Genomic DNA, 26,805 nt, shown 5'->3' with positions numbered 1-26,805 from the left:
AACATCACTAAGCGAAAATAAAAAGCCCATAGAAATGCATTAAAATGCGATTAATGCATTCCTATAGGCTTAAAGCTCACCTTTAAGCAAAGATCCTCCATAGCGCCGCCATTTTCGGTGCCTTTAAAGCGAGGAATCCATGCCTGAAAACAGCAGCGGCCATTTTGAAACCGCCGATCAGCTGGCCAAAAATGGGGGCTTTGCGACGATCGCTTCCCTGCGATCATCACAAAGCAAAATTTCCCCTTAGGGACCATCGCAAAGCGATCACTTTTGTGATCACAAAAACAGCGTTGCTAAGCGATTTTGTCGCTATACGGAGTGATCGCTATGCGACGCACCACTGTACTTTGATCCTTGCTTTCTATCTCCACTTTCTTCACAAGAAAGTGGAGGGAGAAAGCAGGGATCAAAGTGATCCTGCAGCGCTTTGATCCCAGCTTTCCTCCTCCACTTGCTAAGCCCCACTTAGATTTCTTAATTTTGGGTTACAAAAGTGGGGTGGGGTCTTATACATAGGGGCGTCTTATACACCGAAAAATACGGTATGTTGCTTGTACCATCCCAGTTATTCTTTTCTTTATATTACTGTCAAAAATATCAGAGTGACAAGTAGCTTGGTAGTCAACAGAGCAGAAGTCTGAAGGTACAGTTATGGTTATGAGCCCTGTGTTTGAGATCTGAGTTCTAATGAATGAGGTTGGAAATACACTTTCTGATCTTTAAATGTATCCTATCATTATCAGCCACAATGTTAACAGTGTGCATATTGAGGGCTGAGGGACAGCAGTCTTTACTAGTGTTTCTTTATGGGGAACACCTTAGCCCAAAATGGAAGCTAAGGCTCCATTCCACCTCAGGCCACTGATGTCTCATTGTTTCAGTTATCAGAGAAAACATAAGAATGGATGGCTTCTATATGAGAAATATTCTACATGCTAAATTTCATCTTATGGTGAAAACTATCTAGAACTTTTCCTCACAAACTTGAATGATTGCTACTTATAAATGAATGCATTATATGCCCCCTGAAGTAGTATCTCCAGCCCCAATAATTTCAAATGAATGTATCATAATCCCACCGAAGTTTTTCTGCATTTACAGAGGGGTTAATTTTATTTGTGGAAATGTCAATCCTGGAGCGTACATTTTTCACTTCTCATTTGCTGAGCATATGAGGTGTAGTGTGCATAATTAAATTAATACAATTCATTAGATTAGAAACAAAGTGTACTGACTGGCAATTACTATATTGAAAAATAGTAAATGGCGTTATTTCCTTGCCCTGTAGGCCATCATTGGGTGGTCTCCTTACATCGTCTTATCGACAGCACCAAGAGTCCTTGGCGGCTGAAAGAGAGAGACGACGACAAGAGAGAGAGGAAAGGCTGCAAAGGATAGAGCGTGAAGAGAGAAACAAATTCAAGTAAGACAAATGTTTCCTTAATGTGACAAAACTGGAAAATCATTTGAAAAATTCATTATATATTTAACTTATCTGTTTCAGGGTTTGGGAGTTTCTAGGCTGCAGTCCAAATTTGCTGATTAGCCTGCTAGATGTCCTGTTGAGGTCCCTTCTCATCCTGCAAGCTGTTCCCCTACTCCAAAGCCTATGCCCTAAGTAGGGTGAGGGAAGAGGAGATCAGTTCATCCACTACCTCAGGCCCATGGCTCATTTGCATCATGGGCTGACTGAGTAGAGTGATCAGAACTCACAGGTTCATAAAGCATGCCTGAGTTCACTTCTCTGCTCTTTTTCCCATGTAGAATAAAACTGGGAATGAGAGAAATGGCTAAGAAACTTCAACAGCCACTTGGCCCAAGGAACAGTGATACCAGGATAAATATCCCTTTTCTGATGTAACCTGGTCCATAGAGGGGTCCAGGGGAAAATCATCATTCCAACCTTATCTAAAAATTACCCAGATAATAGCATCTTCCCAATTCCCAGCATTTGCACATCAAAAGGAATCAGTCCTGGGGTATTTCCCTGTGTCTATTCCCAAAATTTTAGGCTTTTGAAGGAAATTCTGCCTTTATAAGTTTTGATATATTTAAATCATTGCAATTTTTAAGAGGATCTGAAGTTGATGGAAATGTTGTATTTTTCCCTATAGTTTTAAATCCACTTTCCATTTTCTTAGGCATGTTGGACCCTGTTAACTATTACAATACATCTTTCTGATTACATGTATATAATTTATACATATGTAATTTTTTAAGTCTATAAACCAAAGATAGGCAACTAGTTACCATTCAGGTGTTTTGGACAGTATTTCCCATAATCCTTTATTATTGGCTATGCAAGCTGTGTTTATGCAACCTATAATTCCAAATTTATCTACACTGGTTTGTCTACTTCTGCCATTAATCAGAAGCATTTGAAATAGATACAAAATACCAATACGGACAAGGAACTACTAGGAGTTCATTTCCATTGTGTGCAAGTATTTTTCAAAGAAATATGTATCGCAGAATATTCAGAATATTCACAAGTTAAACATTTTGAAATATATACTTTGCCATGTATTCATTACAAAATCTATTTGCAAATGTTTCTGGCACAATTCTGGATTGTGCTTTAGATAAATTCCAGCGGAGGAAGGTATCTGGTATCTTTGTAGTGAAATCAGGATCCAAGCATCAGTTCTAGCAACAGGAATGCTGTCATATATTTTGGGAATGTAAATGCCATCTGAGGCACAGGTTCTTATACAGTGTACCCTCTACTTACGGAATTAATCCATATTGGAACGGTGGCTGCAGGTCGAAAAGTCTGTAGGTTGAGTCTCCATTGACCTGCAATGCATTGAAAACCGGTTAATCCGTAACCGGCCGTTTTTGTTCCATTTTTGTTCCATTTTGGGTTTTTTCTGGTCTGTAGGTCGATTCTCCGGCTGCAAGTCGAACCTAAATTTTGCAGCCAGAGAAGTCTGTAACTTGAAAAGTCTGTAAGTCGAGCCATCTGTAAATCAAGGGTCCACTGTATCAGTGTTTCTGATTATTGTGGTGCATTTACTTTCTGCTTAGTTGCCAGACTTTGGGTTTTGATACCAGTCTGGAGGTTACTTCTTTTTCCACAAATTGTCCAGTGAACAAATCCCTTCTAACACTAGATTCTACTTTAACTACATAAGCGGCATCTATCTGTTCAAGAGAAATGTCTAAGGCAACCAAGCACTGTTCAGAAGACAAGAAAAAGGTGTCCAAAGTGGGATTATTAATAATTATTATTATTATAAATGTATCACTTTCCTCACAATCATGTGATTGAAGTCCAGACACTATGCATTTAACATAGTATGTACCTCACTATGGCTAAAAGAATGTAAGGGACACAGTGTGACTCGGCATCCGTCTAAAACTTTCACTGCTCCCTGCCCCATTGCACACTCTGTCTTATGTACCCTTAAACTGAGTTGGGCTTCATAGGCAACCCTTTTTTTCCCTCTTTACACAAAACTGGAGCAAAATGGTAGCTACCATGGAGGTAGGTCATTCACATGAGGAAAGATGTGTAGATTTTATTTTCTACAACACAAATGTTCAAGACTGTTTAATATATCCTAATCAAATATGCCAAACTACTACAACAGAGTCTCATCTCCTGTGTGATTCAGTAAGACTTATTTTTCACTAGATGATGCAATATATGAAGAACATTAATTAGTTCTTAGGGCACGTCTAACTTCTTCATAATTTTAACATGTGATCATGTATATAATAATCATGTATTATATATTAAAGAATATTTTAGGATTTTAGCCATTCTGCCTTAGTTATTATAATTTATTTTGCAGTTTAGTTCGTTCACATTTCTGAGTTTTTATTTTTCTTATAACTTCATGAACCTCTGTTTTATAGTCGTAATTATCTAGACAAGAGAGAAGAGCTAAGGCAAGCAAGAGAAGAGAGGTTTGTACTTACCACTGCATTTGACTACTTTGTGTTTTGTTTGTTATATTTTGTTTATTAAGAGGTGCCTAATTCTGTAAGCATGCTTCTCACTCGGCTTGCAAAGAATGGCTTACTTTAGAAATGCATGCAAAACAGTAGCATTTCATTCTAATAAGCTTACCCAATGATACAGGAAATACTAATTGCCAAGCATTTTGTCACATAATAAATAGCTGAACTGTATCTTAGGAGCAAAGTCACAAAATGCTTGCAGAGGAGAGACCTGTACTCAAATTGTGGTTGTGCAAAAAAATAGTGGAAGTGGACAACTGCTTGCACAGACAGTGTTGTTGGGAAACATTCTGCTTCTTACACCACAACCAGTACTTCCATGAAGAAGGACTGCTGGCAAGTAATAAATGATAAACGTTCAAAGAAGAGAAACATAGCAGTGATGAGACTTAAACTATCCCGGTATCTGTTGGAAGTCCAGCTCCATCAAGAATACAAGACTCAACAAATTTCTCACTTGCCTTATTGACAATTTCATCTTTCATGAGTAGAGGAAGCACCAATCTATTCTAGATCTGATCCTAAGTAACAGATAAGAATTGGTCACTATGGGGAAGCAGTGAGTACTCTGGAGGAAGTGACCATACTCTGTTTGGATTTGTTGTACTGAGAAACAGGAAAGCTGGGACAGTACATAATATACTCCAGACTTTAGGAAAGTTGACTTCAGTAAACTCAAAGAAATACTACATGAGACAGAGATACTCAAAGATGAGGGAGTCCATAATGGATGGAAATTTCTTAAGAGCGGAGATACTGAAAGGACAGTCAGTAACAACTCCTATGAGGAAGAAACTTGGGAGACATATTTTTCTTTAGAGCCCCAAAGTACTGTGCAACATGAAATGTCTATTTTATGCCTATGTAAAGTCAACTCCATAGGGCTAAATATAGTCAATGAAAACTTGACATAGTTTTTTGGGAACAGCTTTGCAGCTCAAGGATGCGTTCTATTAAATATTGTTCTGAGCAGCTGTTTTTTCATTGCTTTACGGAAGCTCTGGACCAGGTATGAACAAATGTTTGGAAAGTGATGTGAGATGCTGCTCCTGATTCTTCAGGAACCAAAAGTAGCATGCCAGGAAAAGAATGAAGTCTGGCTATATAATTTTTGAGACATTGGAGTGCATTGCTTCATCTGGGCCAGATCATGCTGAGCTGAGTCTGGAAATTGTCACATATACAGGTACTAACAGATACAACAGAGGACTGTTTAGAGTTCCAGAATATTAAAGCCCTCAAGTAGCAGTTTCATCAAGTTAATGCAGGTATAGCAACTTGAGCCAGACACAGTGATTTTTCCAGTAATTTGTTGTCTGAAATGATGGAAGTAATTTTAATTCAGTTGAAAGAAGCATGACTTTATTAATAGTCAAACTAGTTGTACCTGAGTTACATTTGTCTCGTAACTGAGTCCTTAAATATTTTTCCATGCAGCTGTAGAAAGTTGAAAGCTTTAGAGATTTGTTGTCATTGAGTCACTGGTGTCAATTAATATTAATTCTAAAGAAATTAACAGAAAACTAATAGGCTGTCATTTTAATTAGTGACATTTTTAAAAGAAGATGCATCTTTGCTATACAATACTGGCCACCTTACAAATATGTCTCTCTAGCTTTTCTAAATTAGAAATATAAACTTCATTTTGTATAAAGAGGAAATAAAAACCTACATCCACTAATAAATTATTCTACATAACCCTCATTAAAATGAACAGATGTTGGGAAGTAGATTGTTCGGGCTTATCTTAAATCTCAGGTACTTTAATCCTAGTATCAAAGAAGGTAAACTTTCATAGTTCGTTCAGGTTTATTGAATTAGCTAAAAGCCATCACAATTGTTTAAAATACAGATATGGTCAAATAAAATATGATAAAATCACAGACATGTAAAATAATCAGGGCCCCTTTATATCTTGGAATCTCCCACACAATTGATCACAATGGCTTTCTGAAAATTAGCTCGAATATTTCTGGCCGCTTTTACAAATAGCGCTGTTCTATATGTAACATAAGGGTCACAATCCAAGAGTAACCTGACCACCTTTATCTGAGGGCTTTCCTCCTGTAGAGCAGCCAAAATGTTACCCAGGAGCTTTACTTGGAAGTTTTGAGATAGCTGACAGTACAGTAAATAGTGGAGGACATACTCTATCTCACCTGCTCCGCAGATCCATAGCCTTAGATGTTTAGGGACATTCATATACCTGCCATCTAAGACAGAGGATGGCATGGTTTGGAAGTGAAGTTCTGTGAATGAGTTTCTCAAGGAGGCAAAAGTAAGTGTATGTAGGTATTGCGCCATTGAGTGGTTTGTTTTCAGCAGATGGTACCATTGAGAGAAATTTGAAGAGTGAATTAAGGCCAGGTCCTGGTCATTATCCAATTTATAGAACCAGTCTCTCAACATTCTTTTAACCCCAGAAAAAACAAAAATGTCTGTGGAGAGGGATTTAGATTTTAGTAGGGTTTGAACTAAAGTTGCCCAGCTGCCACTCTTCCATTGCTCTGCCATACAACATTTGGGTAGGCAGTGGTCGGGCATATCCATCACCCTCTTATAGTAAGAGAGTATAGCTAAAATTGCCCTGGCTTTGATGGATACCATGCCTGTTTCTGATCTAAGATAAGCTGCTGGAGTCCCCTGGGGTGCCGCGAGGATGTGTCTCAGAAATTTATTCTGACCTACTTCAAGATGGTGTAGGCTGTTCTGATTCATACCCCAGATCTCAATTCCATAAAGCATTTTGGAAATGACCCTCCCTGAAAATACTTTTAAAGCTGGGGCTACTAGTTTGCCACCTTTAGAATGAAAAAATTTGACCAGAGCATGGCTAGATTTCTGAACCGATATTTTCATGCTCTGTATCTGGGATTTCCAGCAGTTTTTCTCATCAAAATGCACTCCCAGGTATTTGAAGGTCTGGACTTGTTCTATTTTGTTTTTGCCTATAGTCCAGCTAAAATGGGGGGGGGTGCTTTCCAAAAATCATCACTTTAGATTTTGTGTAATTTATTTTTAGTTGCTCTAGGCGGCTAAACTCTTGGAGCTTATTCAAGCTTCGTTTCAGTCCCTTTTTTTCATGGATAATAGTACAGTGTCATCAGCATATATGAGACTTGCAATCTTATACGTAGTTCCCAATTGAGGGGGGGAGATGGTCTAGATGGTTTAAAGCTTTTACATAAAAGTTAAAAAGTAGGGGTGCAAGTAAGCACCCTTGTTTTATCCCTTTGTTAATGTGAATTTCCTCTGTCAGCCTTGCATCTGTGCTAATCCTTACCCTCAATGTTGTGTTGCAGTATAGTTCTTGTATTAGAGTTAGGAGCCTCTTATCGATGTTGGTCTCTGTGAGCTTATCCCACAGGCGGTTTCTAGTGATTGTGTCAAATGCAGAGGAGAAGTCAATAAACGCCATTTAAATGGCCTGGTGGTATATTTGCACACAAGATGATGTAACACGTACATTTGATCTACTGTGTTATGTCCCTTCCTAAAACCTGCTTGTTCCTAGTCAAGGGTATTATTTTCTTCCATCCATTTAGCCAGTTTTTGGGAAAGAAGGTGGGTATAAAGTTTGGAGCTGATATCCAGTAAGCTGATTGGACAGTAATTCTGGGGGATGGATTTATCGCCTTTTTTGTAAATTAGGAAAATTATGCTCTGCCTCCACCCATGGAGAAAAACTCTTGTAGCATTAATGTGAGCGAAGAGCTGTGCTGGGACTGGAGCCCACCATTCCGGGTTGTTCTTATACACCTCTGGCGGAATCATGTCCTCGCCAGGTGCTTTATCTGTTGCTAAGGCATTGATAGTAAACTTTTATATATTTGGTCCTGAGAAATTTAGAGCTTATTGTTTGTACATCAGCACAAACACCTTGAATCAGGTCCTGTAACTAGTGTTAACTAGTGTCAATATTTCAAACCTGGTACAATATGTTTACCTCTCACTGCTCTGTCAAAGCATGGGCAGGAATATTCTGCATCAACCTCAGCCTCTAGGACTGTCCTTCAAGGAAGCCCCATTTGGGAATACTACAGAATCAATACGATATATCTCTTGCTGATTACCTGCTTCATCCAGGAATTTCTGCAGACATTTAAACATCACCCCCTCTACCACTTTGCCCTGGAAGAAGATACCTCTCTTTGCACCACTCTGCACATGCAAAAAAAAAAAAAAAAAAAACAGAGAGAGGAGAGGCTAAGCATTTCCTGCATGTATGTTGGAGAGAACTGTGGGATTGATGCCTAAATAAGGTTAATAGTCTTATTTGAGTAAAATAAGTTCTCCTGGGCTTCACATTCTATTAAATTGACTGCATATAAAAAAATAAAAGCATGCAGCCATCCTTTACAGTTTCATCCAGAGATTCATAATATCACAGAAGTGGTTGAAAATGTGAACCCCTCTAAAATTCATGGTATAGCTCTTAAGTATAATACTTTTGTGTGTGCAATAGTTCTCCACATCAAAGGTTCGTGTTGATGTGTTTTTGGTGTGTAACTAAAAATAAGTACTTTTGTTTTTCATGGGTGGCAGACAACTTTGCTCTTACAGAGTTCATTATTTACAAATGCTACAGTTACAAAAGTTTATATTATTAAATATATATGCAATTAAAAGCTCCAAGGAGCCCCAAACACCTATTCTACAGAGGATGCTGCACACTGTGTGTCTGCATGATTCACAGGACCTTTTGCTTTCTAGCCAGCTTCTGCTGAGGGTGGGCAATCTACAATATCTCTGCATTGAATGTAACATGCAACATAATTAACTATCCACTCTCAAAGGGAGTGGGTACCATTTCACCTCTGCATGAGTTGCTTGTCAGTGCTTGCCTTCTTCCAAACTATGATATGTAGAAACATAGGACAAGGATTCCTCTGAGCAACATTATCATTACTTTATCAAATTTAGAAGACACAAGAACAAAGTTTGCTTCCAAATTTAATTTGGGAGGAAACTGTATTCATTCATTCATTCATTCATTCATTTTATTTTATTTTATTTATACCCCACCTATCTAGTCAATTTGACCACTCTAGGCGGCTGTGTCTTCCTTATTCCTTACTGTGTCTTCCTTATTAGTTTTGTTATTATTATATGCCACCATCTCACCTCTGACCTGTAGCAACCCTATGAATGAGTGAACTCCAGAACATCCTGTTCACAACAGCCCCTCTCAGCTCTTCTAAACTCAAGCCTATAGTTTCCCTGATGAAGTCAATCCATCTCATATTTCATATCTTCTTTTCCTCCTACATTTTACTTTTCTCAGCATTGTTGTCTTTTCCACTGAATCTTTTCTTCTCATGATGTACTCAAAGTATGACAGCTTCAGTTTTGTCATTTCTACCTCCAGAGAAACTTCAGGCTTGATTTGATCATGTCAGATTACTGGGAAATGTTTCACAGAAAAGACAATGTCTTTCTTTTGCTGTGGTGCATATGAAGTATTTACCATCAGGGGTGCAGGAAATTAGTCTTGATTTGCCTTTTTTTTGAACAGTTCACTTCTGGGTAACAGAGTCAAGAGCCTGCTTTTACATCTCTATTCATATTTTTTTTCATGAGCAAATAATAGTAGACAAAATTAGACATCTGCAAGAGGCACATATTTTAAAGTTATTTTGATCTGAACATATAAAGAACTGCATGGAGAATATGATTGGTAGCTGGTCTTAATAAACAGTTAGTGAGTCTTGCCTGCCTAAAATGCAAAGCAGATGTAGCTTTGTTCTTTTCAACTGACTTTGATGAATAAACTATATGTGACGTCATATCCAAGCTATTGGATGTCTTGAGTCTGGCTGAGAGATCTTTTAGAACTTAAAAAAAAGTTTCCATTGTAGACGCTGTAGAGAACAAAGTGAATTCCAGTGTATTTCTTGTAGAGCAAATAGAAGCAGGTTCAGAGGCTCAGACCGTTCTTAGTCCAACCATTTGTAAGTGCTATTATTTACCGCAAGATCTATTTGCCTGTGAGACTCTAAGCTTTTCCCCTTGTCTCTCCAGCAAGACTAGGATTGTGTCTTCTTTAACTGGGAGATGTGGAAGGATTTTTGTAAAGAAAAGAAGGAGCAACGAGCAGCTGATAAATAGTTCTAAGAGGAAGATAACCCCCCCACACACAGTGCTTAATTCCTGAGAACCACTTAGTGTTATCTTTTGGTTGGAAATAAGCATTACGCTTCTTTAGTCTAATTTATTTTATTTATTTATTTATTTCTCTTCCGGGATTCTGCATTTTACCACATTCCCTGAAGATTTACCCGGCAGTCAGTTTTGCAGTGCACCTCATGTATCAAGAACTGAGCTTTTTTTCCCCCTGCAGATGTCTCGCCCCTAAATAAGCATCAGCTACAGCTTTCTCAATTTTTACGGAATCCCTTTGGAATTTAACTTTCAGATACAAATTTTTGGAGAAATTGGCAGCTGAAGAGTATGAGAAGGAGCTGAGAAGTCGAAGCATATGTAGGGGCAGGAGTGACTTGTCCTTAAATTTGGATTCTCCTTCAGTACCAACCGTTCCCTCTCCTAAGTGTGCAAGCCCAGCCTCAACAGATTCTCAGGAGGAACCAAAGACTCCTGTGCCATCTTTCCGGATAGCTCAGACTCCAGATGGTAAGTCCTGGCAAATCCAGAAGGGGAAAACAGCAGTTCTTTGTCGTTTCTTGCAATTTCAGTAGATATATTGTTGCAGATGTCAAGATATTGTTGACTAGTCTGTTGATTCTTAAGAGAGCTCTCTGATATGTTATGAATGAATTATAAGATTCAGTACATTTTTTCCAATATAATATTAAAAGAAATATGCATATACCACCATGCATATGGCATCAGAGAAGATACAGCTATTACTGGCTATATATATTAGCTCCAGTATTAGAGGCAGTATGCTTCTGAATACCAGTTGTTGGACAACATGATCATACAGGTGTTATTTTGCTCATATTTTGCTTGTGGGTTTCCCATAAAAGTCTTGTTGGCCGCTGTGAGAAACAAAAATCCAGCACAAGATAGGCCTTTGATCTGATGCTGCACAGCTCTTCTCCAGATCCTTGCGCAGCAGTGATTAAAAGCCCAAACACTAAATGTATATTTTCTGACTAAATTTCAGTGCTTCAAAGTCTCATCTGTTTTAATACAGGGTTAAAGCATGTGCTCAGCTCTGTCTCACTGCAATCAGTGGGACTTTCAATGATTTATTCTGGTTGGATGGAGCACTGGAATAGCAGTGCCTGTGTGAGTCCATGATTAGAAGGTGATTCAACAACTCTTCTGTGTGCATTGGAGGGCTTGGGAGGGTGTGCCCCCCCCAACTCCCCAAGAGCCTTGCATGCTGGTTGCAAAGCTACTTTTGAAACTGGAGAATTTCCGAATTGTTTTTGATGCAAGATGGAAGAAGGGAGGTAAGAAGAAATGTAGAAATCTCTGAAAGAAGCACAACTATTGGATGCCAGGATCAGTCTTTCAGCAGAAGTAACGCTGAACAGGAAACATAATTAGAATACACAATTTTGATTCATGTATACAACCTTGGAAATGTAGTAATGCTAGTAACATCTTATAACAGAAAAAGCACAGTTGTTTGGGAAGAGATAAAGAGCATGATGGTGCAGCTCATCACTGTTAATATATTTATTACTATAGTTGCATTTTTATCCTCCCTTCCTCCAGTAAGCTCAAGTCAGCATGACTTTCCTTCTCCCCATATTATCCTCACAATAGAGGTAGATTAGACTGACAGAGAGAGACCAGCTTGACATTATCCATTGCGTTTCATGGCTCAGTGAGGACTAAAACCTAAATCTTCCAAGTCTCAGTCCGACACTCTAATCCTCAGCGCCACACTGGCTCTCACTGATTGCAAGAACAAGTTAAGCAAATGGTTAAATCTTTCCTGTGAGGCTTAAAAGCGCTTATTTTTGTCTGTCTGGTGCCCATTAGTATTTTATAGAATTGATCTGAGTGCATGAAGAGATTTGTGGTGTATGTTTGAGGTTTCTGTCCTTGATGTTGAGAAAAGAATTACTTCTCCTTCACTGAGGAGAAACTCCTCATACCATGTTTCCCCGAAAACAAAACAGGGTCTTGTATTAATTTTTGCTCCACAAAACACAGTAGGGCTTATTTTCAGGGGATTTTTTTCATGTACAACAATCTACATTTATGCAAATACAGTCAGGTCATCATCTTCTGGTTCCTGCCCAATGGTGGAAGGTGGGGTTTCACTTAACTAGGGCTTATTTTGGGGGTAGGGCTTATATTATGAGCATCCCGAAAAAATCATACTAGGGCTCATTTTCAGGTTAGGGCTTATTTTCGGGGAAACAGGGTAATACTTGATAATGTACTGTGAGTTTTTTTCTGTTGCATGCTATAGCCAAGGCTTCACTATCGTGTCATTTGGTTTGATTATGACTCTGGACATTCCATTTCTTGGCTTTATTGGCTGTTAATGCTTGAAGCATGTTGTTGAAAGAATGTGCACATGAAGAAAGAGTGGGTACTGTGGATTATGGATGTGCTGATGTCAAATTTCATTTGAGTTTGCATGGTTTCTTCTCTGCATGGCTATTTTTTTCACTGACTTTTAGATTCCCTACAGAGACTGCCATATCTGTGAAATCACTTTTATTCGGAAATATTCAGAATGGCTGTTATTCAAACCCAGTGTCAGGCATTAAAACTCATTTTTCCCCCTACCATTAGGATTGTTTAAATCTCTGCATGGAGAACAGCTATCTCTTTTACGATGATTATTCTGCCATATGTCTCTAGGAATTACTCCAAATGTTACATTATAAAATGGAACGCTTCACTGTGCACAGGGAATAGATTTATAACAGGTACACAGGCTAGCTCTCAGTTTTTCAGTTGGGTTGTCTTCTGCAGACAGCAGGTGTTTGGAAATTTGCCAGGGGAACACCTGACAATAATTAACAAATGTGCGGTGTTGTGCAATTTGCAAATAAGACTGTACTGACCCTTAGATATGCCTTCAGGATGGATATACCTTCCCTTAAGAAGGCCCCTGCCTGCCTCCCTTCTCTACAGACTTTTCTTCTGCTTTGAGTGCTGCATGCACACACATGAGGATGAATCATGTCCTAAAATAGGAATCCTAAGCATAATCAGTGGTAATCAAATACACTGATCTTACTTTCAAGGGGGAAAAAAGATCATTAGTACAATAATGAATTGCCCCAACAGAAAAGATTTGCATGAGTTTCCAAAGAAATTAAAGCAGGCCCTTCTGTCCAAATTTTACAAATTATTTTGGAAAAGGAAATTTGGTGAAGTCAATTTTTTGTCAGGAATACAGCTGCAAAAGTTAAGGATTAGAAGGCAGTGGGACTTGAGATGGTCAACAATATTTTGTTTTAATGAAAGCTTTACACATGAACCATATACACAAACAACTGTAGAATGTTTGGACTCACACAAGATTACTGATCCTATTTGAATATTGGCAAAATGCACCTGCTTTTCTTTTCTTAATTTGAAAGACTGTAATACATCTAGAAATCCTGTACATTACCAACAAAGATTACTTCTGCTGTTTTATATTTATGCCTTTTAGCCACAAAGACAACGCCCCATATTTATTTATTTATTTATTTATTTATTTATTTATTTATTTGTTTGTTTGTTTGTTTGTTTATTTATTTATTTATTTATTTATTTATTTATTTATTTATTTATTTATTTATTTATTTATTTATTTATTTATTTGCATGAACACCTTTACATTCAGCAATTTGCCAGCTGCTTGACTGAGTATATGTTGGGGCCTTCCAGATCCTTCAGGGCATAAAAGAACATTATTCCATGTGCAAATCTGCTGGGTTAGCTCAAAATGTTGATCAAGGTGATTTCACTGGATTTCACCCTGTCCATGATACAATGAGGAAGAGGAAATCAATAATGCCATCAGCAAGGTGTGCTGGATGTCAGCCATTTAAGAAACAAATTTGTACTACATACCAAATAATTAAAGGCTGAATCTGTACCAGATGCCCAGTAACTGTGTCTGTTCTGACACAGGAAAGCATATGCTTTCTGTCAGCTGAGCATATGACACTACCCTTTCCCAGCTATTTGCCATAATGGGCAAACCAGCACATTTATACCTTTTATATTTAAGGATTATATCTGGTAAAAAGAATCAATTGGCATTTTAAACATTGTTTTGAGCAAAAGAGCAAACGGCAGATAAAAGTTAAATTCCCTCTTTTTTCTTCTTCTTCTCTTGCTTTCTTCTTTCTAATTAAACTTTGCTTGCTGATAGACATTCTTTACCCCTTAGTGCATAATACAGATGAGCTGATTTGGCATTTCATCCCTCTTTTCTAAAATATAAATAGATATAAATCAAAGCTTCTGCATTTGGCCACACTAGATTCCAATGAGGAAAAATAGATTTCACAAGCTGTTGCTTATCTGCTGGATTTATATCCAGCCTTTCTCCAAAAGATGGGACTCGAGATGGCATCAGGCACAGATTCTGAACCCAAGACTCAGCTTCTTTCTTAAAGACAGCTGCTGATGCAGATTTCTTTTCTTCCTTTTTTTAAAAACTCCCCAGAAAAAGTGATGGGTGATAAAACTCACTTGGCTGTGTAAAGCACAGAAACACTGTTGTTAAGTGAATCTTTCTCCATTATTTTTTTCACTAGTGAGTGCCAGTGAACCTGAATGTGAACCAGAACCTCAGCCAGAGGCAGAATCAAAAAGGGAGCAGAAAGATGAGGCAGAGTCCGAGCAGGGAACAGAAACTCCCCAAGAAGTAGAGGTTGCAGAGGTGGAGCCAGAGAGTGAAGTGGAGCAAGGTCCAGAGCAAGAGACAGAAGACAGTGCAATACTCAGTGAAAAAGAGAGGCAGAATGAAGATGTGAACGAGAAGGACAACTGCTCAGCATCAAGCATATCTTCGGCAAGCAGCACTTTAGAGAGGGAGGAAAGGGAGGAAAAATTAACCAGTAACAATGAAACTGGTAAAGTGAAGCCTTCTTTTTTAACATAACAGTTGTCCTTTTTGTCATTTTAAAACAGCACCTCCATTTAACATTTGTTGTAAGAAAAAAAAAAGTAGCTATTAAGCCTCTTCTTTTTTAATAACTGATATGTCATCTGTTAAGGCCTCAATTCATAGGTATTCTGAAAACAGGATTTGTTGGAGGATTTCTGTACAGACTCACAGAAGATTGAGACATTTGTTATTTATTTTTGTTAGTTACATTTATATTTGGTCTTTCCTCAGACAAACCAATGGCAGTATACATTGCTCTACTATGTACACAAGAACTCTGTGAGATAGGTCAGGCCAAGGTCACTCAGTGAATTTACTGGCTTCCAAGTCCTGGTCTGAGGTACCAGCGTGGTGTAGCAGATAGAGTGATGGACTAGAAGTCTGGAGAATAGGGTTCAAATCCCCACTTGGCCATGGAAGCTCGCTGGGGAATGGAACTGGTAAAATTACTCTCTAAATATCTCGCTTACCTTGAAAAACCTATTTGGGTTGCTGCAATTCAGTTCTGATTTGACAGCACGTAACAATGACAAAATCCTAGTCTGGCATTCAGATTGCTACATCACACTAAATATTTTAGTGTGGGTAATGTTTTTAAAATATCCCTTGGTTGTTAGGGTCTTATTGTGAAGACCGTCATTCATATTTCAAAGCCCTTTTGAATGCACAAGCAGAATAGAAATAGAATCTAGAGATATCCAAAATAATGTAGTATTGCCAAAATAATGTAGTATCACCACCTTGCTGAAAATCAAGGCTGCACATGAGGAGCTATCATACAGAAAAGGAAGTGCAGTTTTCAGAAGGGTAGAATTTTTCTGAATTATTATTTTAGAAGGGTAGAATTTTTCTGAATTATTATTTTACATATTAATTCACATGCGTTCATGATCATATGATGGTTCTGTCTTTAGAGCAGATGCACTTCAACATACTACATGTTGCCCATAACAGAAAGGCAAAGAGAGTGGATAGCTTTTGGTTGTTCTGGGTTTTTCGGGCTCTTTGGCCGTGTTCTGAAGGTTGTTCTTCCTGATGTTTCGCCAGTCTTTGTGGCCGGCATCTTCAGAGGACAGCAACCTGTACTCATGGCACTCTTGGACACTGATTTTAATATCACATGCAAAGTCAAAATAGCCATAATGACTTTTGGTCTCCAGGAGGAGATGAACTACCAGAAGACGAGGATGTGTATATAAAAACATCTGATACCAGAACAGTAAGCATGTACGGAGAAGGATCCATATGATTCTAAGCCACTGGATTATGAACCCTGCATGCATAGTCTAATAGCTGGTCAACAGCAGTTTTGTGCCAATGATCAACTGTTTGAGAATGAATTTGGGCCCTGTGTCTATTGCAAACCTTCCACCTTTGGGAAATGAAAGGGCAGGAGCTATTTTTCATTGAAGAACAAGGGATAAAGGGAGCAAATATTAGTTGTAGTTTGCATATATGACAGTCCATATGACTTTACCAATTTTAGGAAAGGGTTTGCCACCCTGAAAGAGTAATTAAGAAAGTATAACAAGAAACGTATGTGAATACTGATAGAAATGAAGATATCAAACATACAAACTTTCAGCAACAACTGCCTGAGAAGAAAGAAGCAGCAGTTCATCTAACTCTGGAATAGAAAACAAAGTTGACAATTCCCTACCTGGGATAATTTATTTTTAATTAAATGGGGATTACTACTGATATATTTATATATGGTAGCAATGTAAGCTAGAAAACAGTGTCATTAGATATCTGTCTGTTCAGAAGACAGCCCCATTGAGTTCAGTGGAGCTCACTCTCACGTAAGAAGATATAAAATTGCAGTGTGCATTAACATTCTCCGCCAGTCAGACTGTGCTAACCATATGAAATCCTAGGCTATAGGAAGCACCATAAGAAAGAAGAGACAGAGATGGCCCTTCATAAAAGTTTTTTAATCATTTCCCAAAATATTTGTTACTGATTTCAGAAAAGAGGCAATACAGACTAGCCTATTTTTCTTGATCCTAATACAGTATGGTAAAGGTAAAGGTTCCCCATGACAAATTGTCCAGTTGTGTCTGACTCTAGGGGGCGGTGCTCATCCCCGTTTCCAAGCTGTAGAGCCAGCTTTTGTCCGTAGACAGTTTCCATGGTCACATGGCCTGCATGACTAGACACGGAATGCCTTCACCTTCCCACCGCAATGGTACCTATTTATCCACTCGCTTTCAAACTAGTAGGTTGGCAGGAGCTGGGACAATTGAAGGGAGTTCACTCCGTCGCTTGGATTCCAACTGCCGATCTTTCAATCTTGCAGCCCAGAAGCTTTGCGGTTTAAGCCACAGTGCCACCATGTCCATCTAATACAGTACAAATTGCTAAATACAGTGGTGCCTCGCTTAACGGGTGCCCCATTTAACGAAGAATCCACATAGCGATGAAGATTTTTGGATCGCTTTTGCTCACCACCACCCCGCCCCCCTCGTGCCACCCCCACGGCAAAGCGCCGCTTTTAGAGGTGCATTTTTACTGCTGAAATAGCCCCAGGAGGCTTCCAAAAGCAGCGCGAGGGGGTGGGGGTTGGCGGGGGGTTGGCGAGCCTGTCCCTGCCACCACCCACACCCACCCCCACCCCCACCCACCCTGGCAAAGCGCCGCTTTCCGAAGCCTCCTGGGGCTATTTCAGCAGTAAAAATGCACCTCTAAAAGCGGCGCTTTGCCATGGGGTTGGCGCGAGGGGGTGGTGGGGGGATGGCGGGCCTGTCCCTATCACCCCCCCCCACCCCCACCCACCCCCACTCTGGCAAAGCGCTGCTTTCGGAAGCCTCCTAGGGCTATTTCAGCAGTAAAAATGCATCTCTAAAAGCGGCACTTTGCCGTGGGGGTGGCGCAAGGGTGGCGCGGGAGGGCGGGCCTGTCCCTGCCACCCACCCACCCCCACCCCGGCAAAGCGCCACTTTCAGAGACTTCAGCAGTGCATTTACACTGCCTATTTAGGTGCTAGGCAAGCTTCTAAGAGCAGCAGCAGCTCCCGTCCATCAGCTGTAAGGCGGGGAGGGGGAGGGGCTGGAGCGGGGAAGATGGCTCCAGTTCTTTTCTGGAGAGATTCCTCGCTTACTGAGGCGGAGAAAATTGCTGCCCCTATGGAGGATCCTCGCTGAACGGTGAGTTTTTGCCCGATAGGAACGCATTAAACAGGGTTTAATGCGTTCTTATGGGGTTTTTTGTTCCGTTGAACGATATTTCCACATAGCGACGTTAATCCTGGAACGGATTAACGTCGCTATGCGGGGCACCACTGTAAATGATTTACAGTACAGGAAGATGAAGAGATTCAGGGTTCCAGAAGTACATTCATTCAACCAAAATCCATCAATTTTATGCAGGCTTAATAGGGGAAAGATATGGAGGTTCAAAATTAATATTGAGGTTTTGAAAATGAAAATATGAAAGCATTTGCCAGGACAGACACAACTGTCTCAGATCTAAAAATATAAACATGATAGGTGAAAAGAAAAAGTAAAAAAATCAAAAGTTGATTTGAGCCAAAATGATGCTCTGCCCTACCATTACATTTGGTTGCAGGCTAGGGGCTTTCTTTCAGTAAGTGGGAAAGGTGAGAACAGAAGCAAAGTAGTTACTTCATTTGTATCAAGTTAAATACTTGATGATGACACAGACACAGTTGTTTTGAGGCCTTTTCTGTCTTAGGAGAACTCAGTCTTCAGCATTTTAACTCAGTTTCTTACATACTTCTGCCATTTGCAAGTTTTATAGATTATTCTGCCATTTCAACCTAACGTACAAGCACTCATAGCATTTCCTGTTAGATATTGGGAACTTTTTAATTAAAGTAGATGTATGTTTTGACTACAGCGAAGATTCTTTTTAAGCTGTGCATATGTGTGCTTGCCCAGAGCTCCATTGGGGTTGTGCACTGGCAGCTGGCAGCCAGTTTGTTTACTTCCTGTTTCAAATGAAGCCCTGCCCATCCACCCCCACCCCCAGACACATAGAGCAAGACTCCAACACACAGGGACAGAAACTTAGAGGGAACATTGACTACAGCTATGCTAGATGTTAGCCGCCTAGAGTGGTCGAAATGACTAGATAGGCGGGGTATAAATACAATAAATAAATAAATAAATAAATAAATAAATAAATAAATAAATAAATAAATAAATAAATAAATAAAACAAAGTGTCCATATGTAGCCAGATCTCATTAACTGATATATACAGAGAAAATAGAATGATCTCTGCATGCTCTTCAGATTCATTGAGCAGGAGAGAAGTCAAAATTGGAAGTATATATTTTCCTAGTTTCCCAAGCTGAGCTATGGCTTCTTGTGAGTAGATGTAGACTAGTCTGGTCCCTGGGGCTTTCAGAAATGAACCTTTGGATGAGTCTTCCCACCACCACCACTTTTCACAGCTATTTCTGAGCTATGCTGTGGGAGGCATTAGCAAACTCATTGAAATAGTAAAGTGCATTTTGACAGGAACAAAAGTGAACCAGAATTTTGAAAGGAGAATTACAGTAATGCAGTTACATAATGGAAAAGAGACAACTACAAAGAAGATCAAAGAAGAGTTTGCCCATCCGTTGTTAGGGGTTGTGAAACCTGCAAAAATGATAATAAGTACTACATCAATCTAGTAATCAGAGGTATTTCTCTCCTTGGACACTGTGGTTTTCTTAGGTGTAATTGAATCCATTAATCAGTATCTCATGCCAAAGTTTAAACAAAGAAAAGATGGGGAGAGAAATGAATAAGAACTTCTCATTATTAAGGGAAATTACATTTAGAAGATATGGAAATATTAAGTATGTACTAAGAATTCAAGAGAGTTACTTTCCTAGTGAAGTCTAGTTACTTCCCATATTTACCGTATTTTTCCATGTATAAGACTATACTTTTGTCTAAAATCTTTAGACTAAAAATTGATGGTCATCTTGTACACAGAAGTAAGCTGAGGAGAGAGAAAAAAAAACAAGTGGAGGGGAAAGCAGGGATCAAAGTGATCCTGCAGGGCTTTGATCTCTGTTTTCCCCTCCACTTGCTAAGCCCCACTTAGATTTCTTAATTTTGGGTTAAAAAATTGGGGGTGTCTTATACATGGGGACGTCTTATACATGGAAAAATACAGTAAGTCCAGGTTGGGACTACATTTAAGCCAGTTTAAGTATATTTTGTACATAGATGATAATTAATACAGATGATAATTAAAAATGGTGGTCCAATTACATACACAGATTTTGGGCATTTCCCCCTTATAAGGCCTAGTAATGAATTCGTTGACAGATCGTAGAATAGAGTTGCACAAGCCCATTTCATCCCTCTGGTGTTAGAAAGGAAACCTGAGAAGATTTTGGACATTTGCAACTGCTTGCAGACACGCATACATGCACACACAGAGAGAGAATTTATTTATTAAAGGCATGCTTTAACCTTGCCGTCATCCTGGTAACCCTGCACAAAAATGTTAGGACAAGCTGAGAGTACCTTAGAGTAAATGAAGAAAGTCAGAACGCTGCTGTTGCTCTCTGACCCTGGGAAATCATGGAGGATGAATGGACACTCTCACAAACATGAATGGGCATCAGGAGTTTTGCAGCATCATTAGTGCAGCCAAAGCAACACTTTCAGCTGCTTTTGGACTGTTGAGAGAAGGCTGTTGTCAAAAATATCTTTCGCTCTCCTTCAGAAGTCCTAGCCAGAGTATCTGCTCCATGTTCCCTTTCAGCAGTACAAAAGGTTTAGGGCTGCATGCCTGGGTTTTTTGGGAAAGGTAAGCCTTTAGCTTCTCCCACCACCACAATACTGGTCAACATCACTGCATTCACACCAGCAGTACCAGCTTGGAAACACTGTTGCATTGGAGAGGGCAGAGCAGTGTCAGAGATTGATTGGGAGCACATGCAGTCATGAGTTGTGTAATTCTGTCCTAGATCAAGGGAAACAAATCTTAAATTGTTTATTTTCCTGCTGACTTGGCAATTACCAAGGTGGATTGAGTTATCCTACACGTGCTGTGTTCATTACTTTTGTTCTGTACAATAGTATATTACAGTGGTGCCTCGCATTACGATGTTAATTCGTTCCAGCGAAATCGCTGTAGAACGAAAACATTGTAACGTGATTTTTAAAAGCCCATAGAAACGCATTAAAACCCGATTGAAACTCACCGTCCAGTGAAGATCCTCCATAGCATGGCCATTTTCGCTGCCCGTGCACCGAGGAATCCGTGCCAGAAAATAGCGGGTGGCCATTTTTTTACCCAGCGGCCATTTTGAAATCGCCGATCAGCTGTGTGAAAATCTTCATTTTGCGATAATCGGTTAGCGAAACATCACAAAGCGAAAAAAACCCATAGGAAACATTGTTTTGTGATCGCTTTTGCGATCGCAAAAACTTCATTATGCGATTTCATCGTTAAACAAGGCCCTCATCTTGCGAGGCACCACTGTACTACAATTTGTGTTATGCATATAATTGGTTCCATATCTACTAAGATCCATGGTTGTATAAATACTGTAGTATGGAGGTTCCAGCCATATGTTATTTTATTTCTTAATGTCCCAGAGAACCATGTTCATTGCTAGTTGCAGTGTATTAATGTTGGTACTTGGAAAAGGTATGAGACTTCAACTCACAGAATAGCCCATCTGGCATGGACAATTCTGGGAACTGTGGTCTAAAGAAGATGATTTGTTTACTGTACATATATGAACCCTCAACAGCCTGAGTCATTTGTGTTCAATGTCTAATGTGTTTTTTCAGATCCATGGTTACAGACCATACAAGATGTCGGTGTGAATGACCAGAGCAGCAACATTCTCAACAACAAGCGGTTTATGCTGGACATGTTATATGCCCATAACAAGAAGCCCAAGGATGAAAAGGATAAAGAGCTGGAGGAAAAGACGGAGGAAAAGGAGGCTGTGGAGGATAGTGAAGACACAATCACTAGCCTGGCCGATAGGATCTCAGTCTTACAGGCCACAAAGCAGGCCAAAGAGGAAAGTGTCAAAAAAATGGAAATTGAGAATTTGGACAATCAGGGCAGTGTAAAGGCTTTTGCAGAAAGGTTCAATGATAATAATGAACTTACCAAAACCACAAATGTTTCTGAAAACAGTTTTACTGAAAAGGCCTCTGAAAAAGCAACAGTGCAGGCGAAGAAGGAATCAGACTATATTTGGGATCAACTCATGGCTAATCCACGGGAACTTAAAATCAGAGACATGGACTTTACAGACTTAAGGGATGAGGATGACGTTGACATATTGGATATGGAAATGCATCCTAGGGACTCCTTAGCTCCCCCACCCCCACCCCCACCTTCCTTTTTAGGTTTACCTCCTCCACCTCCTCCCTTATTTTATGGCTGTCCCCCTCCCCCTCCACCCTCGGGTAATTTATTGGCTCCCCCTCCTATATTTGGCACTGCTCAGGGTTTAGGGTCACCCCCACTTGCTCGAGGTCAGCCAGCCTTTATAAAAAAGAAGAAAACAATCCGCCTCTTTTGGAATGAGGTGAGGCCATTTGAGTGGCAGTGTAAGAACAGCAAATGCTGCAAAGGATTCCTATGGTCAAAACTGGAACCTATAAAGGTGGATACGTCCAAGCTAGAGCACCTCTTTGAGTCTAAATCCAAGGAGCTTCCTGTGACAAAGGTATTTCTTTTGATATATATTGCATAATTTTGATTTTATTTTGTGCTTCTAAATAAAATCAGTCAGATCATTGCAACAAAATAGTAGGAATAAATCCCATAATTTTCCATTCTGGAAGTTCAGCCTGACAGACATTATCATAATACAATGGTGCCTCGCTTAACGGTGATAATCCGTTCCAGGAAAATCACTGTTAAGCGAAAACGTCATAAGGCGAAAATAAAAAGCCCATTGAAACGTATTGAAAACTGTTCAGTGCATTCCAATGAGCTAAAAACTCACCGTCCAGCAAAGATACTCCATACGGCAGCCATTTTCGGTGCCTGTATAGCGAGGAATCCGTCCCTAAAAACAGCGGGGAGCCATTTTGAGCACCCGGTGGCCATTTTGAAAACCCGACAATCAGCTGTTTTGATCGTCACAATGCGAAGAATCGGTTCCTGAAGCAGGGAACCGATCTTCGCAAAGCAAAAAAAACCCATTTAAAACATCGTTTTGCTATCACAAAAACATTGTCGTGAAGCGGATTCATCGTTATATGGGGTAATCGTTAAGTAGGGCACGACTGTAGTTTAGCACCTGTATGTGTCAGATAAAAGGAGGTGCAGGGATCTCCGGTAACAGAAACATGCCAGAAAGTCACATAACCAGACAGTGGCTCCAGCAAGATAAGAAAACTGGAGGATTCCACAGGCCTGGCCTAAATGTATCTGAAAACCGAATTTAGGTGTTTTCTCTGCTAGTTCTCTACAAAGGACAGACGCTCTGGCCAGAATGGCTCAACGGGGGCTCTAGTTTAACTTGCTGTCTAACCTTGCATAATGATCTGAGCATATAAAACTATGTACAGTATAGTGTACATATTACAATGTAAGAAACAAATTTTTGTCATTACAGAAATAAGTAATTAATTTGTTTCAGACTTCTGCTATTCAGCTCTTTAATAGTTATACATAATACATACATTTTTCTCAGTGAAAACTTCATGAATGTCCTGTGACAAACATGGACCTACATTAAAAATGAAGGAACCTGTTACTGTTCAGCTCATAATGTGGACTATTTGATTTCTAAATGGTATCAAAGTAAATTGAAGTCTTTTGTTATAACATTTGATATCACAAGAAATTGAGTACACTTTATTTTGTTTGTGAAATTTGAAGAAGGAAGCTGATTCTGTATGTAATAATTATTAATTGCATGCTACCAAGTCAATTCTGACTTATGGCAACCTTTCCAGGGTTTTCTAGGTAAAGATTACTCAGTACAGTGGTGCCTCGACTTACAAACGTCCCTACCTATGAACATTTCGACTTAACAGCAGCTCTGCTTGCAAAATTTTGCTTCGACTTGCGAGCAGAGCTTCAACGTAAGAACAGAAAAAGGCAAGGGGAAAAGGCAGGAAATTCAAACCATTGGTGGCGAAGAGGCTGCTTCTCTGTAGCCCAACAGTTAGAGCAGGAGGTCAGGGAACTTTTTTACTCCTGTGGCGCAGGAGGGGGAAGGAGAGGCGGGGGCGGCTCCGGATCGCTGCCGGGAGCGGAAAGCCGGTGCGCTCCCTGCCCATCCCTGGTGTGGGTCTACTCATGAGTAAGGCCTGCCAAAGACGCAGGTCTACTCATGAGTAAGGGCCGCTGAAGGCGCTGGGGTGCACGGATCGGAGGGGCTCCTCTGTGGACAGAGCATGTGGCGGCGCATGAGGAGGAAGGAGAAGCGGAGCGGCTCCAGATCGCTGCTGGGCGCGGGAAACCGGTGGGCTCCCTGCCCATCCCTGGCCCGGGTCTACTCATGAATAAGGCCCACGGAAGGCCTGGGTCTACTCATGAGTAAGGGTCCCCTCTGTCGCCTCGGGTGCCCTACGCCGCTGGCCGGGGCCTGTCGCCGGCCGCTATCCACCAGGGAGTGTGTGCCATCAGAGGAGGCTTCAGACTGCCTGGTAAGGTGCTGCTTTTTGCTTTTTAAAAACTTCTGGGTGGGAATTGCAGAGTGGGTTTGAGCTGAGGGGGGTTATGTTTCTGTGCTGTGTTGTGTGTTTTTGGGTTGTTGTGTTTTTTTCCAGTCCCGGTGTGGGGATTGCTTGTTGTTTATTTTGGGGGGTTGGTTGGTTGGTTGGTTGGTTGGTTGGTTGGTTGGTTTTTGTCAGCCTTCGGGGCTTGCTCTGTTTATTTTTGGTTGTTGTTGTTTTAAAAGCCCCATCGGAAGGCGATGGGGCTTTCTGTGTGCTTTTTTTTGTATTTTTTTTAAAATTCTGGAACGGATTAATCGCAGTCCCATGCATTTCAATGGGAAATGATGCTTCAATTTAGGAACATTTCCAGTTATGAACATCTTCTGGGACAGATTTAAGTTCGTAAATCGAGACACCACTGTAGTGGTTTACTAGTCCCTTTTTCTGGGCATGCCCTGGGACTGTGCAGTTTGCCCATGGCTACACAGGCAGGCTCTTCTCTCTGGAGCCCCAGCAGGGACTCAAACTCCCAACTTCTGGCTCTGAAGCTGGATACCTGAGTGATAGCACTGAGTTATCCAGCCAGCTATACAGAATGCTTATGTTTTTTTTTCTCACTGTATGTACATGACAGGAAATTTGTATTGATATAGCTTGTTCTGTTTTATATTTCTATTATTTAATATAGTTAGGTCTGGAAAGACCCAATACCATTAAGACACTGTTCTTGAAAGTAAATGTGTTTAGCCAGTCCTGTGAGAGTTCCATGCACCTCTATGCATACTTACTTAGAAGTAAACTTTGTTGAACTGTGTCAGCTTACTTCTGAATCAGCATGCACAGGATTGTGCTGTTCCTGTCAGTAAGGTGTTTGAGTTGGACTGATGTAGGCTCCCATGCCAACCAGCTCAAATATATCTATACCTCAATACAATACTGTGTTATTTTCACCGAAATCAATTAAGTATTTCTTCTTACTCATATGCATGTTCACAGCTCATTTGCTGGTTCAGATATGGAGAAATGCTTTGTATATGCCACATGAATTCAGCACTGTAATTTCTTAGCATTTTCTTCATTTCTAAATATATTTATCTTATCTGAGTACATACAGTCACGGCCAAAAAATATTGGCCTTCTTGCAATTCTGTCACAAAATGCAACCCTTCTCTCAGGAAATTGTTGCAGTTGCAAATGTTTTGGTACTCACATGTTCATTTCTTTGGTTTATGTTGGAACAACACCAAAAAAAGAGAAGTCAAATCTGATACAATCCCACACAGAAATCCAAAAATGCACGGGTGCCAATATTTTTGGCCGTGACTGTATATGTGAACAGATGAAGAAGGAAGGAGGGGCATGTATACAAGCCCCACCTCCATCACCTTTGTCTTCACTGGAGACCTTTGCATGTCATCAATGAAAGTGTTTATTGTGTTTCCCCAAAAATAAGACAGGGTCTTTTATTAAATTTTGCTCCAAAAATGCATTAGGGCTTATTTTCAGGGGATGTTTTATTTTTTCATGTACAACAATCTACATTTATTCAAATACAGTCATGTCTTCTTGTGGTTACTGCACAGTGGTGGAGGACGGGGTTTCACTTAACTGGGGCTTATTTGGGGGGTAGGTCTTATATTTTGAGCATTTTCCTGAACTGATTCAATACACATCTACTGTATCTCCAAGATCACTGGAGACTCTGAAGCACTCAATGCTGCTTGGCCATATTTAAATATCAGGAAACACTGCAGTTGTACGTATTGCCATTAAGCTGAGGTTGACAAGTCATACCTAGCCCTCAAGCTAGAAAATGACAAAAAAATTCATCATCATATACAATTAACTGGCCTACTATGAAAATTGTTCTGCCTGTACACACCCTCCATAGAAATGACTTTTTCGCAGTTTCAAGAGTAGTTTATTCCAGTATTAATTTAGCATGTGAAAATGAATCAAAACAAGTTGTCATGACAATACATGCCATAATCTTGCAGCAGAGATTGCTGGAAAAAATAGAGTTGGTTTTACCATACATAGACCCTAAAACGATTAATCTAGAAAGGGGTACCAGATGAAAAGCCTCCAAAGGAGCCCAGGATGGACAGCTCCTCTATGCAGAATAGTTCCAGTAGTTAGTGATCATTAGCAGATTGGCCAGATAATGTAAACTGAGGTCACGAAA

At 40.0% G+C, this 26,805-nt stretch overlaps 1 protein-coding gene across 19 annotated transcripts in view; it reads left to right on the top strand.

Annotated features, from left to right (window-relative positions):
- The window catches only part of FHOD3 (formin homology 2 domain containing 3), a 329,766-nt gene that overhangs the window by 227,823 nt on the left and 75,138 nt on the right, over nt 1-26,805 (top strand). For 7 of the 19 annotated variants that reach the window (XM_020804920.3, XM_073003953.2, XM_020804923.3 and 4 more), the window contains 5 exons: nt 1,292-1,426; nt 3,865-3,915; nt 10,385-10,599; nt 14,658-14,975; nt 21,777-22,672. In XM_020804920.3, coding sequence (XP_020660579.3) covers nt 1,292-1,426; nt 3,865-3,915; nt 10,385-10,599; nt 14,658-14,975; nt 21,777-22,672 — 1,615 coding nt within the window. The remainder of the gene's footprint in view (nt 1-1,291; nt 1,427-3,864; nt 3,916-10,384; nt 10,600-14,657; nt 14,976-21,776; nt 22,673-26,805) is intronic. The other 12 variants (XM_073003956.2, XM_073003954.2, XM_078377653.1 and 9 more) reach the window with 3 other exon arrangements.

The sequence above is a fragment of the Pogona vitticeps genome, chromosome 6 (genome assembly GCF_051106095.1).
Source record: "Pogona vitticeps strain Pit_001003342236 chromosome 6, PviZW2.1, whole genome shotgun sequence".
In the NCBI taxonomy this organism is placed as follows: Eukaryota; Metazoa; Chordata; class Lepidosauria; order Squamata; family Agamidae; genus Pogona; species Pogona vitticeps.
Note: the sequence above shows the minus strand (reverse complement) of the source record. Positions and strands in the feature narration are given on the sequence as shown.